The 15077-nt window shown below is 39.9% G+C and overlaps 1 protein-coding gene across 2 annotated transcripts; it reads right to left on the bottom strand.

Annotated features, from left to right (window-relative positions):
- Positions 1–236: 236 nt before the first annotated feature.
- Positions 237–14083, bottom strand: tert (telomerase reverse transcriptase). 2 transcript variants are annotated; one of them, XM_055220192.2, is made up of 16 exons: positions 13771–14082; positions 12160–13324; positions 9750–9936; positions 9277–9430; positions 8948–9115; positions 8709–8870; positions 8552–8641; positions 8353–8435; positions 8161–8274; positions 5692–5763; positions 5424–5609; positions 4951–5074; positions 4437–4498; positions 1842–1966; positions 1300–1437; positions 237–832 (listed from the first exon to the last, which is right to left on the bottom strand). In XM_055220192.2, exons 1-16 carry the CDS (start codon positions 14008–14010, stop codon positions 729–731), a joined length of 3174 nt encoding a protein of 1057 aa, XP_055076167.2. In that variant the 5' UTR covers positions 14011–14082; the 3' UTR covers positions 237–728. The 2 variants fall into 2 exon arrangements, with proteins under 2 accessions (XP_055076167.2, XP_055076168.2); XM_055220193.2 differs by lacking the exon at positions 1300–1437 and having other exon boundaries at positions 13771–14083.
- Positions 14084–15077: the final 994 nt, after the last annotated feature.

A 15077-nucleotide genomic window follows, 5' to 3' on the forward strand; every position in this document is an offset into this window, starting at 1 on the left:
ACACAACAAATTTAAACCAATCATAGTGAGAAAATAGCTTTAAATGAGACTAGAGCTGTCAAACGTTTAATCGCATACAAAATAAAAGTTTGTGTTTGCATATATGTGTGCATATAAACAATGTTAGATACATACAAAATAATTACACACAGTACACGCACATATATTTGCAAACACAAATTTTTATTTTGTATGCGATTAATCGTTTAAGAGTTGTCGATGAGACAGAAAAGGACTTTTACAACATTAGAGATCTTTATACGATTTGATCAAACTGAACACAACATACATCAAGTTTTATGGGAAAGAACGCAACAAATTTTTTTCATTCAAATAACTTAAATAACAATTAAATCTGTGTAGAAACATCGCATTAACATTTAACATGCAGCATAACAATAATTACAGATTAAAGTCTTAAAATTGACCGTGTGTAAAAAACTAAAGTTGAAAGACCTGAAGCACTTTCTACTCGGACAAGCTTTAGTTTATGAGTTTCTCTTATCACTGCACTGCATCTCTCAGTTTAATGAGAAACCATTAACGATTTACAACACCAGGCAATGAGACGCATAAAAGCAAAATGTTACTTGCAAAAGTGTTTCCTGAGAGTAAATGTGTCATACAGAAAACACGCGGCTGCCGTGTGACTGCAGTAAAGAGACGATTACAGCGAGGTGCGTCTCAAAATACACTGTAAATATAGCCACAATATTCACTGTATGATTTCAGATCTTGATGGTTTTAAAGTCTTGAGGGACTCGGGGTGTAGCCGCCTGATGGACTCGTGCCAGTCTCATACCACACAATACACGCTGTAGACGCCTCTTACCTACAAAACACAAAATAATCACTGGACATTATAAACTAATACTGACATTTATGTGTATGCCTTTAAATCAGTCAACATATGCTTAACTCTTACATTTAAAATGACAAACCATTTAAACACTTTAAACCCTGACAAAGCCAATCATTAGCAACTACAGAGAGAACAGCTATAGCACAATGTGACAAAACATTTATCTGAATATAAAGAGGAAATTCACATGTGCTTCATTAGTAAATACCAGTGGTTATGAAACTTTGAATTTGAAAAAATAAAGAAAAATACTAACCAACAGCACTACATTGTATTATTTAATGTGGTTTAATTGCACAGAATTTATGAATTAATGCATTTTTAAAAATGGCACCCCCATGGCACCATCTCATGCCCCGCAGTTTGATAACCATTGGCCTTTACCCATAATGCATCTGTGAGCAAAGCACTTGACTTGGCTAAAACACTGAGCTTACGTTTGTGCAGTGAAGGAAGCAGAGCTCGATATAAGAGTCTGTATCGGGTGAACACCACTTCAAACGCCAAACAGAACAACAACTGTACAGCTTCATACTGCAAGACACCTGCTTCATCTGATGAACCCAGAACCACACCTAAAGGACACACACACACACACACACACACACACACACATACACACACACACACACACACAAGCTGTGTCTACATAAACTGCTAAATTCTGAGGGATTAAATGGAGTTGATATTAGCATGTTGCTAATGTAGATCAACTTCTAATACAAATAAAAATACACAGAAGATTGAGATATTAAAGTGTAGATTTTTAATGACTGAAGACTTTTAATGTTTGATAGTTTTTTCAGTAACAAATGGAAAAAAATTCTCTCTGATTTTTTCATCATCTTGGCTGATGTTCTCTATACAAGTAACACAGTGCTATAGCATCTAAAAACCCATCTGTTTGTGTAATATCACACGCCTCCTAAGGTTTGGATCTTGGTTCTTAAATTGTGTTTATGCATCTTTACACTCTTACCTGTATTTGTGTGTCTTATGAGTTTATTAATAACTCGAGACATAGTCCAGATCATCTTTAAGAAGAAGGAAGGGTTGGCATCCACATTCTGCCCCAAGGGCAAACTCTTCACACACGCATGGAACCTGATAATACAAACACACAGCCAGATGTTAACACCAACCAGAGTATGCATTTCATTATCAATCTGCTCCAGCTCCGCTCCAGGTTTACCATTTCCTGCTCACTTCTCCTTTACTCTCTGCTCCATGGTAAAATTGCACCCAATTAACACTCCACTGAATTTTTTTTTTTTTGAAATATCACAAACCTCTGTGCAGAAGATTCAGTGTAAAATAAACACAATACTAACAGGTCAACGAGCTTTGGTGGCTTGACTGTAAACAACTTTTAAAAAATTGCAATAAATAAATGGTTTAAAAGAAGAACATAGGCTTTCCTTTCTGTTCACATATCCTAACAAGTACTGTTTTTTTATTATTTGTGTCCCCTTAAAAATGTTTTTGTCCCCCCAACTGTTAAGATTTATGCCCACGGTTGCATTGTAGGCCATAAATATGAGTTGTGCTCATGATGAAGAGGTAGTTGTGATCTTGAAGTGAGAAAAAAAAATCAAACAACGCTCACATCAACATTAGAATATTAACTAAGTTTCTTCTCATCTGTCGGTTTCTTAAGCAATGGAATGTTTTTCTACAATCATTTACTCATTAAACATCTCAAGTCAGGTTACACATCATTCTCAATCATTTAAATCTTTCTACTTGTTAAACTTTTGCCAAAGATATGAATCCAACATACTGGAATCCAATGGACGTCTGACAATACACCTGCTAAAAAACAGCTACGATTTAATGAACAATCAAAATCATTTCTTATAAAGCTGCAGTCTGAGGACAGAGACTCTGAACTGTGTGTGTGTGTGGGGGGGGGACATAAATAGTGTATAATGCTAACAGGTTTTTGTGATGGTCAGGGTTAGGACTGGGGCAGGTTAGGGATATAAAATATACAGTTTGTACAGTAGAAAATACAGAGTCTATGGAATTTTCCCCATAAACCACATACAGTGAGGAAAATAAGTATTTGAACAGCCTGCTATTTTGCAAGTTCTCCCACTTAGAAATCATGGAGGGGTCTAAAATTGTCATGGTAGGTGCATGTCCACTGTGAGAGACATAATCTAAAAAAATCCAGAAATCACAATGTATGCTTTTTTAACTATTTATTTGTATGATACAGCTGCAAATAAGTATTTGAACACCTAAGAAAGTCAATGTTAATATTTGGTACAGTAGCTTTTGTTTGAGGTCAAAGGTTTCCTGTAGTTTTTCACCAGGTTTGCACACACTGCAGGAGGGATTTTGGCCCACTCCTCCACACAGATCTCCTTTCTCTAGATCAATCAGGTTTCTGGCCTGTCGCTGAGAAACACGGAGTTTGAGCTCCCTCCAAAGATTCTCTATTGGGTTTAGGTCTGGAGACTGTCTAGGCCACGCCAGAACCTTGATATGCTTCTTACAGAGACACTCCTTGGTTATCCTGGCTGTGTGCTTCGGGTCATTGTCTTGTTGGAATACCCAGCCTCGACCCATCTTCAATGCTCTAACTGAGGGAAGGAGGTTGTTCCCCAAAATCTCGCAATACATGGTCCTGGTCATCCTCTCCTTAATACAGTGCAGTCGTCCTGTCCCATGTGCAGAAAAACACCCCCAAAGCATGATGCTACCACCCCCATGATTCACAGTAGGGATGGTGTTTTTTGGGATGGTACTCATCATTATTCCTCCTCCAAACACGTTTAGTGGAATTATGACCAAAAAGTTCTATTTTGGTCTCATCTAACCACAAGACTTTGTCCCATGACTCCTCTGGATCATCCAAATGGTCATTGGCAAACTTAAGACGGGCCTGGACATGTGCTGGTTTAAGCAGGGGAACCTTCCGTTCCATGCATGATTTCAAACCATGACGTCTTAGTGTATTACCAACAGTACCCTTGGAAATGGTGGTCCCAGCTCTTTTCAGGTCATTGACCAGCTCCTCCCGTGTAGTTCTGGGCTGATTTCTCACCTTTCACTTTTCATGTTTAGCTGTCAATCCATTTTCTAATGATTGCTCCAACAGTGGACCTTTTTTCACCAAGCTGCTCGGCAATTTCCCCGTAGCCCTTTCCAGCCTTGTGGAGGTGTACAATTTTGACTCTAGTGTCTTTGGAAAGCTCTTTGGTCTTGGCCATGTTAGTAGTTGGATTCTTACTTATTGTATGGGGTGGACAGGTGTCTTTATGCAGATAACGACATCAAACAGGCGATAGACAGTTGATAGACAGGTGTTCAAATACTTATTTGCAGCTGTATCATACAAATAAATAGTTTGAAAAATCATACATTGTGATTTCTGGATTTTTTTAGATTATGTCTCTCCCAGTGGACATGCACCCAAGATGACAATTTCAGACCCCTCCATGATTTCTAAGTGGGAGAACTTGCAAAATAGCAGGGTGTTCAAATACTTTTTTTCCTCACTGTATGCCAACATGTCGGTGTGTGTGTGTGTGTGTGTGTCTCTGTTTGTGTGTTTAAAGTGTTTTACCTCAGCGCCTGTAGAAGAATGAGTTTGTACAAGCTTTTGTAAACAGCCTCCACAGAATTCATCTGTAAAAAGATTAAAATCTCATTCACTAACAACATTTAAACACATCTCATTCCTCTCATCCTGTCTCTTTATATTCAGATATTTATAGACCCCTTAAAAGTTTGTAAACATTGCAACGTCTCCGGGTGGGTGGGGCTTAGCTGGAGGAAAAAAGAGCCGCGGAGGCAATGTTGACAAGCGTAAGCTAGCACGTTTTAGGAGAGATTTATTAAACATGGATGCAGGTGAAGTATAAAGAGATTTCCTTGGCATTAACATATGGATAATACACTTTGGAAATGCTGTGATTTTGCATTCGTCTTTGGTCAACATTTAGAAAATAGTTCTAAAGTTTTGGGCAAATCTGTAATGGAAACGCAGACTTATGGATGAATGTGTTCGCTCTTCATGGTTTTGTTGGTCCTGTAATGTACATTGCTCATAAATGTCATGAAATCAGCGTCTGTCTCACCCTGAGGTCTATGAAGATGTCTGTACATTTGAGTCTCAGAAGTGACAGCAGTTTCTTCATGACCGTGGCTGGAGAGTGGGCGGAGCCAACCGTCAGGCTGTAGCGCAGTGATAGGCCATTATAGCTAAAGGGGTGGAGACAAGACCATTTAGATATTCAACTTGTTTTTTCATTTAAAGCTACAATTGTTTTTGCTTTAGAAATGTGACTATCCAGAGTTAATCATTAACCCAGGATTAGTTTGAGATTAGGCGTTAACATGGAATGAGGATTACATTAACTGTTTTAAATGGGAAAGCTTTGTTGATGAATGCATTTCGTGTTGAAAATTCAAGCAGTTCAGATATACAATGAGGTTTTTTTAGTGCAGGCTGGAATGCAGTCAAATCCTCATCATTGTCATAAAAGTGTGGTCACAGATAAGACAATCAACATGTCAAGATTTACCGCCTGATAACATGGTGCAAACTCACCGTGAGTAATCCTTATGGACATCCAGCGACTGCGTGTCGAGCAGCAGACCGCACCACGGGAACAGACAATAAGACGGAAACACGGTGACCCCTGACCTCTCCCATTCCTCACACACAGGGAAATTAACCGCCACCTTCTGAGGGTTTATTTTACAGCCGTACTCGGGGACACCGGCCAACAACGTTCTGACGAATAGAGAGACAAAGACTCATGTTTGCTATGTCAACACTTATCTTTTAGCATTTGTGTTGTCGCATGCAGACGTACGTCAGGAACTCCGTGGCTTTATTCAGATGGGGGGTAATGAGTAAAAAATCATCTACCAGCCTCATCAGACACCTGCAGATAAAAGAAGAAAGAAGTTCTACTGTCTAAACAATCACAAGAGTACTTATGGTGATAAGATAAATCAGGGCTATTCAACTGGTGGCCTGCGGGCAAAATGTGGCCCTCCAATCATCTTTATCCGGCCCACCGGTCATCTTGGTCAGATTTAAATTAAGGGTGGTTACTTTAAAGCCGCCTTTCCACTGTACATGACAAATGACGGCCGATAAACCGTAAGAGATTCAGAAAGGGCTGTGTGGGATGTCAACCATCTGCAGAGGTGTGAGTTTCAGATCCAATTTGTGCTTTGGATGCATAAAAAAAATTAACTTATGTGACTACACCGAATGTGACACGCCGACCAGACGTGATATATTTCAGTGTGTTCAGATCAAAACACTGTGTGAAAATTATTAAGCCTTTTTTGTTTAACTTTATCAGCAACACTTGAATCCTTAAAAAGTGATTGATTACTGATAAGTAAAATATGAAGTATAAATGTATTCAGACATTAAAGGCTCTTGTGCTTGAATGAGCTTCTCTCCAATGTTGGCAGATTTACGATTAAACAGAAATTTCATTACGACATCCACTAGGGGGCGAACTCTGACAGTCGTGTCCGAATGTCGCGTACAATGGAAAGGCGGTTTAGCCGATCTATCTTTAAAATATTAAAAAGAAAACATGAAGTGCAATTTTTGTTCTTAGGAGAAGACATGTTGTGAATAATTAAAATTTAACAATTTATTAAAGTTAAAAACAAAATAAGTTTAAGAGCTCTGCATAACAGTTAGTGCTGTACTAAAATACGTGTGTTGATTATTTACACTTGCACTTTTTTGTGCAAAGTTTATAGTTGAACTATTAATATTTGGCTCTAGCAATGTTAAACTGCAATTGTTTTTAAAATATAAAAAAGATTTCTGTAATTTTTTTTAATTTATGACCTATAACAAAAGTAACAAAAACAACATAAGTTATAACATATATAGGTACAAGTAAAAAGTATCTACCGTACTTTCCAGACTATAAGCCACACCGGAGTCGCATCATTCAAAAATGCGTAATGCGTTGCGTTTATTTAGAATTATTTCACAAAATCCAAGCCAAAGAACAGACATTTAATCTGGAGAGGCAAATTATTCAACTAAACAATAGCAGACAGAACAGCAGGCTGAATAGATGTCTGTACGTTAAAGTAATATTATCAGTTATTTAAACAATAAACCATAGCATACAGAACTTACCTGGAAGGTTGAATAGTCTAAAATTAAAGGAATAGTCTACTCATTTTCAGTATTAAAATATGTTACTACCTTAACTAAGAATTGTTGATACATCCCTCTATCATCTGTGTGCGTGCACGTAAGCGCTGGAGCGCGCTGCGACGCTTCGATAGCATTTAGCTTAGCCCCATTCATTCAATTGTACCATTTAGAGATAAAGTTAGAAGTGACCAAACACATCAACGTTTTTCTTATTTAAGACGAGTAGTTATACCAGCAAGTTTGGTGGTACAAAATAAAACGTAGCGCTTTTCTAAGCGGATTTAAAAGAAGAACTATATTGTATGGCGTAATAGCACTTTTGGGAGTACTTCGACTCGGCGCAGTAACACCCTCCCTCTCCCATTATGAGAGTGAGAAGGGGAGCGGACTTTTCAGGCGAGTCGAAATACTCCCAAAAGTGCTATTATGCCATAAAATATAGTTCCTCTTTTAAATCTGCTTAGAAAAGCGCTACGTTTTATTTTGTACCACCAAACTTGCCCGCACAACCACTCGTCCCAAACAGGAAAAACGTTGATGTGTTTGGTCACCTCCAACTCCATCTCCAAATGGCACCATTGAATGAATGGGGCCAAGCCAAATGCCATCGAAGCGTCGCAGCGCGCTCCAGCGCTTACGTGCACGCACACAGATGATAGAGGGATGTATCAACAATTCTTAGTTAAGGTAATAACATATTTTAATATTGAAAATGAGTAGACTATTCCTTTAACCGAACAAGCCAACTAGCGTGAAGTTCACATACTCGTCATTCCCCATCACTGAATCCCTTAAATTACATAAATATAGAAGCAGCATATAGCGGACTCTTGCGGCTGTAGACGGTAATGATGTCTTTTCAAAATGTATTCATACTGACCTACAAGGCACATCTGGCTATAAAACGCAGCACCACTCAAGTCATGAAAAAAAAACGCAGCTTATAGACCGAAAAATTCGGTAAAAGGTAAAAAATAGAGGTAAAAGTTTAGCCTGGATCATATTTACATTTTTAAAATCTGGCCCTCGAAGAAGAAAACTTGAAGACCCCTGACATAAATCATAGTTGTATCCTCATGCGAAAGAGACTTTATCCTTCACTTATTTTATTAAACATGATTAAGAGAAGAGATCCTCTCACCCGCCCTTATCGAAACCTTTCAGCAGCGAGTTCTCCATGTGTCCGTAACACAGATTGCACAGCAGAGCCGATACAGAAGATCCCTGAGGAATACCACACACCTGACGGTACAATCTAGAACAAAGACAAAGAATACAGAGAACATCCAACAGAAGAAGAAGAACACATGAAGACAAGAAGAAACTATCTCACTTCTTCTCATGGTGGATGATGTAGCTGCTCAACATCTTCTCAAAAAACTGCAAGACATCAGACCCTCGGACCTCAGATGTGTGCTGTGACACACAAACACACACGAGCATCTGATTCATTCTCAGCTGTTTTATAACAAGGACTGGTGGTAAAATCGCATCTTACACGGAGTTGCCCTGTAGTTCTGACCCGTACTGACCCGCTCCACCAGAATGGCATTGTGCAGCGTCCCGCTGGCCTGCGCATCCAGAATGAAACCCTTCATGTTCAGCGGCTCAGACGTCTCAGCCTAGAAACACGATTCACGTTTTATTGCATCTGAACATTGAAACACATGAGTTTTGTGTTTAATTTACCTTCGTGCAGAAGCGTTTCCTGAGCCCTCGATTAGGGTCGAACCACACGCGTGCGTACTGCCGCAGGAAGAAGCTCTCCTGTGCAAACGGACCCAACACTTCACCCAACACCTCCACCAGCTTAACGTGAGGAAGACTGTCGTACGCGCCGCTTACATCCACCTGACAAACACACAAAGACCAGAAAGTCAATATAATTACAACTCCTTTAAAAAGCCATAGGAGGACGGACGCAATACCTTGACGAAATAGAGAGGGCGAGGTGAGCATTTCTGTTGAGGGGTGAAGTCTGTGAGGACTCTGTGGATGTCCTGCCAACCCCACACTGTCGAGCCCATGGGCCCCGGGGCCTCCTTCACACACACACTTAACACGTTCTGCAGGACTCGCACACAACTCTGGAAATGCTATACACCACAAACCATCAAAACCAGTGTAAGAGTTCTGATGACTTGACTCAACAACAACAATAGTGATGCTTAACTCAACATATTTTAATAAGACACAGCATGCATATTAAATCATCAATTCAACAAGATTACCTATAAAAGTAAAACTGGTCTCAGACCTGTAGTGATTCTCTGGGTCCTGTGAGGCGTGTAATAGGTCTCATGCCATTGACCTTTGGGATGAATCGGATTCGGGATGTTATCCTGGTCTCTGGGAATGTAATGCTCTCGGGAGGACACAGCGCCCTCCACTGGCCTTTCGACAAATGCATTCTGCAAAAAATAACAAAGCAATACTGTAACGTACACAGTACTGTACCCTGCATACTTTTAAACTAGCGTGCAAAACATTATGAACTGTGCAATGTTGTGTATCTTTACAAATGCAGTATAAAGTAAATTTACTTCACCTTAACATTGATGCATTTGGTAGATGCTTTAATCCAAAGTGACACATATATATTTGATCAGTATGTGTGTTTACTGGATTCAAACCCATGACCTAACACAATGCTCTACCAGTAAGCTATACGAGTGCACAAATAAAGAAATGCATTTCTTTTCACTCTTTTTCTGTGTTGTTTAGTCTCACCTGAAAGCCATTTGCTGTAGGTTGGTCCAGACTTCTCTCCTATAGAATCTCAGTGTGTGTTTCTGTCCCATACTCTCAGTGACGTAGAAGACAGCTTTAACCAGACCGAGCACGTAACCGTTCAACAACCAGAGCACAAACTGACCAAAGATCCACTCTCTGTACCGGTGTTCACTCGCACACTGACCTGAAGGATTGTGGGAAAATATATCATTGATATATTTATGTCAAGAGTAATAATATTCACTAAAACTGTCATGGTTCACTCATTCTCATGTCTTCAAACGTTCTCATAGACATAAATGTGTCATAGTCCAAAAAAAAAAACCCAGATGCATAAAGATGTCATTAAAGCAGCCCACATGACTCTGACATAGGGATGCACCTATATGGAAATTTTGGCCGATACCGATAACTCTTTAAATTTGGGGGCCGATAACCGATATCTATAGGTTGATAAATATTCATATTTTCACAATGAAAAACTCGCAGACCGCAGACATCTTGTCTTTGCGCTAGACTAGCACACTCTTCTTAAGCCTGCAACACGAGAAAGCACCAATCAAAACTCCACATGGCCAGCAATGAGCAAGTGAAGTGGTTCAACAAACCAAAATAATCCATCATGTATCGGCTTTCATTTATCGGCCTAATTTTGCTATCAGACCGATAACCGATAATATTAAAAATAAGCAGTTATATATCGTGCGTCCCTACTCTGACATTTAATTCATTTTATACCACGGGCCTGTTGAATGCTGTATTCTGTTGGGTGTTGATTATTTTTCTGTAAACCGCACACCTAATCTGTCAAATGTCTTAAAAATAGGCACCAGAGCAATAAGCGTAATAATTGGTCCTTTGAATTATTTGAAAATAACGCAGACCCTCGGTGTAACAGCTTCGCGTCGTGGCCGCATCACCACCTTGGGTGTGCATTATTTTTCTAATAATTCAATGGCCTGTCATCAATTGTTCCTTACATATTCACCCAAACCTTTTTAAACTAAGGGTGTCAATACATTGATATGGATAGATGCATCAATTACATTTCTAACGATACGATGCATCGATGCCACAAATAAAATATGGATATGAGGTACTTTTATTTTGACACTCTCCGTGTCCTCATTCCTTGACATCATAGATATATACACTAGATATCGCCTTAGGGTTCTAAGCATCCATCAAAGCCGCCGCCATCTTTGAAGAGAGGTCTTGTCTTGTCATAGGAAGTAGCTAGGTAATGCTGCTATCTCCGCCTGTACTTCGAATTCATGGACGATGCCAGACTTTTGTGCTGCGTATGGATGTTAGGCCTACTAGCACTATGCATTATAAAAAGTAGAAAAAGTAGATTTTCATAATATTAAAACTTTACATTTTTTTCTGGAATCAATTCTTAATACATGTCTGACAGTTGAAAAAAAAAAAAACTAGAAAATCGCATTCATGCTGATTTATGGGGATTTTATTTCCGTTACACCTTTGCCTACAATGACGCTGATGCAGGGCTCCCCTGTTTCAAGATGGCGGCTCAACTTGACGCATTAGTTCCAATGAACTGCGGTAGCCAAGGCGACATCTAGTGTACATATCTATGTCTTGACATAACGTCCACGATTTTTTACCTCATTATTTATTTTTCTTAATTTAAAAATGTGTATTTTTTCTTAGTTTGTTGTTGTAAGTGTCTTAATTGGGACAGAGATTGTGCCTTAATTAAAAAGTTTAATTAAAGCAACACTGAAAAGTTTTTGCTCTTTGCTCCCCCTGCAGGTTGGAAGCATAATTGTCCATGACCACTTTCGTAAATAATTTATCCTACTGCAGCAAAGCTGGCTCTGATTGGATTGTAGGTCTGCCGTAAAGCAAGTTTTTGTAGTTTTCACTTGAACTACAGGACCGTGACCCGACGGTTGGAAACTTCTTTAGTGCGGTTTTGTGCAATAGAGGGCTGCGAAGCGAATGTGAAAGGGCCGTTCACCCTGTTTCGAGTGGATGAACGACAAACTTTTTTGGAAACGTTATAAAAAAAAACTCTTTGGTGTTGCTTTAAACGTTCATGTGTTATATTTTGGTTGCATTTGTGAGTTATAAAAAATGTAACTGCTTAACTAGGCTCGTCATATTAAAGTATCGATAAATTAATCGAATCGTAATTGCATTGAAGAAATGTTTGATGTATCGTCAAAAAAAAAAATTTCGCATCGCTGGCGGAAATAATCAATACTGTTTAGTAATCGCAATGAACTGTCCAATTTACACCCCTAATTTACACCACAGAACTTGTAACCAAAAGGTCGCCGGTTTTGATTCTTTCAAAAGTCATTCAGGTTTAGATGAACATGAAGATGAATAAACAATGACAGAACCACTCCGGTCAAAAAGAATTGACACAACAACACACGTTTCTTGAGTCCCAGCCAATGGCAGTCTTTAACCTTCATCCTCCACATCAGCCGGACCAACGAGACCCCCTCAAATTTTCCAAGCTGCAGGAAGTTCTTTACATTTGTCAGAAAGCGGAGCTGGTTTTCACAGGAGCCCCAGAGCTCAGCTGGAATAACGTAGAGCAAACATTCCCTCACAAACAGATAGACCCTGTATGCCGAGCAGTGGGACCCCAGTAGAGACTCCATGTCCTCATTTCCTGTGATCACCGAGCACTTCCTCTGCAGGAAGAGAGTGTACGGACACTTCCTGTGCCGACGCAAGAGTCGAGCGAACAGGGGTACGGTGTCGAAGAAACGTTTAGGAAGTTTCTTCGGACTGGGCTTTTCATTGGACAGGTTAAATTGTCCACCAAGAAAAATGATACGGATGAGATCCGCCCCCTGCAAGCGCCTCAGCCCAACCGCACCTGTTTTCAACTTCCTGTTGAGCAGGAAGCCCTTCATGCCCCGCCCATTGTAGAGCATGTTGGGAACACGAACGTAACAGTGAGAGGGGCGAGAAGGGGGTTGATCCGCAGGCTTCCAGCTCTTAGCTCCGTGGCTTTGTGGTCGGGTGGTCGAGGGGCGATCCGAGGGGCGGATTCTCTCTTTCCCGGGAACGTCACCCTGCTCAGCTTCCGCAGACACGCGTCGTCTTTTCACTGCAGGGAGATCCTGATGTCCGACCTCTTCATCACGTGCTCTCTTTGTAGTTTTTTCTACTATTTTCTTCTTGTTCCTAACATTAGTTGTTTTGGCGGGATTTTTCCGTGTTATTTTGACAGGAACTTGAAGTGAGTAATTGCTGAGGCTGAATCCAGACCAGGGCCGTGACAACATCCGGTCATACACGGGTTCACCACACACCTGCAGCAAACACGAGGGCGGGACGGTTGCAAACACGGCGCAGTCCTGCAGCAGGTATCTCGTGACCTCTGACCCGAGCCTCTGGTTGATTTTCTTCCACAGTTCACTGGTGCTGATGTAGGCGGCGCTCTGGGAAATGTCTCCGTGAAATCGGAAGGGGTCAAAGCAGGCCGACACATCGCTGCACTGATATCCGAATCCCAGAACGTTCCTTTGCTTCTTACGTTTAATGTGGTTCAGAGAGAAAGCCAAAACTTCAGGCAGCGTGCCGAGCTGAAATAAGAATAAAAACATGGAATATAAACATAATCATGACTGAAGCTGGTAGAAATATTTAATTTCATTATTTAGTTTCATTCCTTCATATTTCATGATTTACATCATTTATCATACATTTTGTGTTTATGAGCAAAAACACTTGACCTTGTGTGTGTTCTACCTAAATATTTACAAAACATTTTAAGTACTGTTATATGGACAACATCGACATACAATATGTGTTTCATCCACTTTACAAAAAAGTACAAGCAGCACTGTTGTTATCAATGATGACGTCAGTCGGTCTTTTTACCATACTCACCTCATATTTACATCATAAAATGAGTCAGTTTGGTATTACGACATACATTCACACTTTTAACACTTGCATTGGGGTATTTTACTAAATTCTAATGTAATCTTACGTGTTTAAGCGGTATTTGGATGCCGAGTTAACTTACCTGTACATGAGAGGGCAGTGGCTGCAGTGGCGTGAGCGCGCATACCATCAGTCCTCTAGTGAGGCTGAGAAAGCGCGCGCCGTCACTTTCTTCCTTCAAAACCGGCTTCCGTCCGTCAGAGAACACGAGGCCATCACTAAACTCCTCGAGCGTCTGTACGAGCGGATATAACGAGCGCAAAATATCCAGTGTGTGTTTAAAACCTCCGTGTCCGGGTGTCGAGTCGCACTGTTTAGCCATGATCTACCGACCGTGTTTCGCGCTTCCAGCAGCGCACGCTGCGGCTCCACCAATCACAGGACAGATCACGACCTTCCCCCTGACGTCAAGGCTTCAGGATCCGCCCCCGACAGAATTTAACACTGAAGCAAGCAGGTGCGCCTGGGATTTCAAGTAGTTTCGTTTGCAAATGTTTTAGTAACTTTGACAAATACATTTTTATTATTTAAAAGCTTTTGTAAAATCGTGGTAAGTTTTAAAGCTTTATTGAAAGATGTTCTTTATTTAAGTATGCCCATCACAATACTTTATCAATGGATAATCCTATTAAAGGGGTCATATTATGAGACTTTATTTAGATGTCAAATAAGTCTTTGGTGTCCCCAGAGTACATATGTGAAGTTTTAGGCCAAAATACCCCACAGATAATTTATTATAACATGTTAAGATTACAATTTTGTAGGTGTGAGCAAAAATATGCCGTTTTTTGGTGTATCTTTTTAAATACAAATGAGCTGATCTCTGCACTGATCACCATGATGATGGTTTGTTGAAATTGAAACTCGATTGTGCTGTCAATTTCTCTCTCTCTCTCTTGGCACTAAATGGCTGTGCCATGGTTGGATAGTGCAGATTAAGGGGCAGTATTATTATAATAAGATCCCCTTCTGACATCAGAAATCAAATTTCAATGAGCTATTTTTTACATGGTTCCAGAGAATGGTTTACCAAAACTAAGTTACTGGGTTTATCTTTGTCACATTTTCTAGAAGCACTGGGGACACAATTATAGCACTTAAACATGAAAAAAGTCAGATCTTCGTGATATGTCCCCTTTAAAATAAAGCTAACGTTGTGAGTTGCATATATTTAAATATTTTATCATTTTTAGTTTACACTTTGAACTGTTCCTAGTATGCACACACAGACACACACACACACACGGTAAGTCATGATTAAAACAAATGCCGACTTCAAAAAAAATGTAATTAAGGAATTTTCTAAATTTTTTATTAGCATGATGGTAATGGCATGAATTTTATAGTATTGTTCATCATTACTGAATAGTTCAGCACATGTTAAAGTGT

This window comes from Misgurnus anguillicaudatus, chromosome 20 (genome assembly GCF_027580225.2).
Source record: "Misgurnus anguillicaudatus chromosome 20, ASM2758022v2, whole genome shotgun sequence".
Taxonomy (NCBI): domain Eukaryota; kingdom Metazoa; phylum Chordata; class Actinopteri; order Cypriniformes; family Cobitidae; genus Misgurnus; species Misgurnus anguillicaudatus.

Coding starts and splice junctions, on each gene's coding strand:
- tert (XM_055220192.2), bottom strand. CDS start 14,010: ATGGCTAAACAGTGCGACTCGACACCCGGACACGGAGGTTTTAAACAC. Junction 9,937..12,159: donor TTGGCTGGGACTCAAGAAAC/GTGTGTTGTTGT, acceptor ACAATCCTTCAG/GTCAGTGTGCGAGTGAACAC. Junction 5,610..5,691: donor AAAGCCACGGAGTTCCTGAC/GTACGTCTGCAT, acceptor TCTATTCGTCAG/AACGTTGTTGGCCGGTGTCC.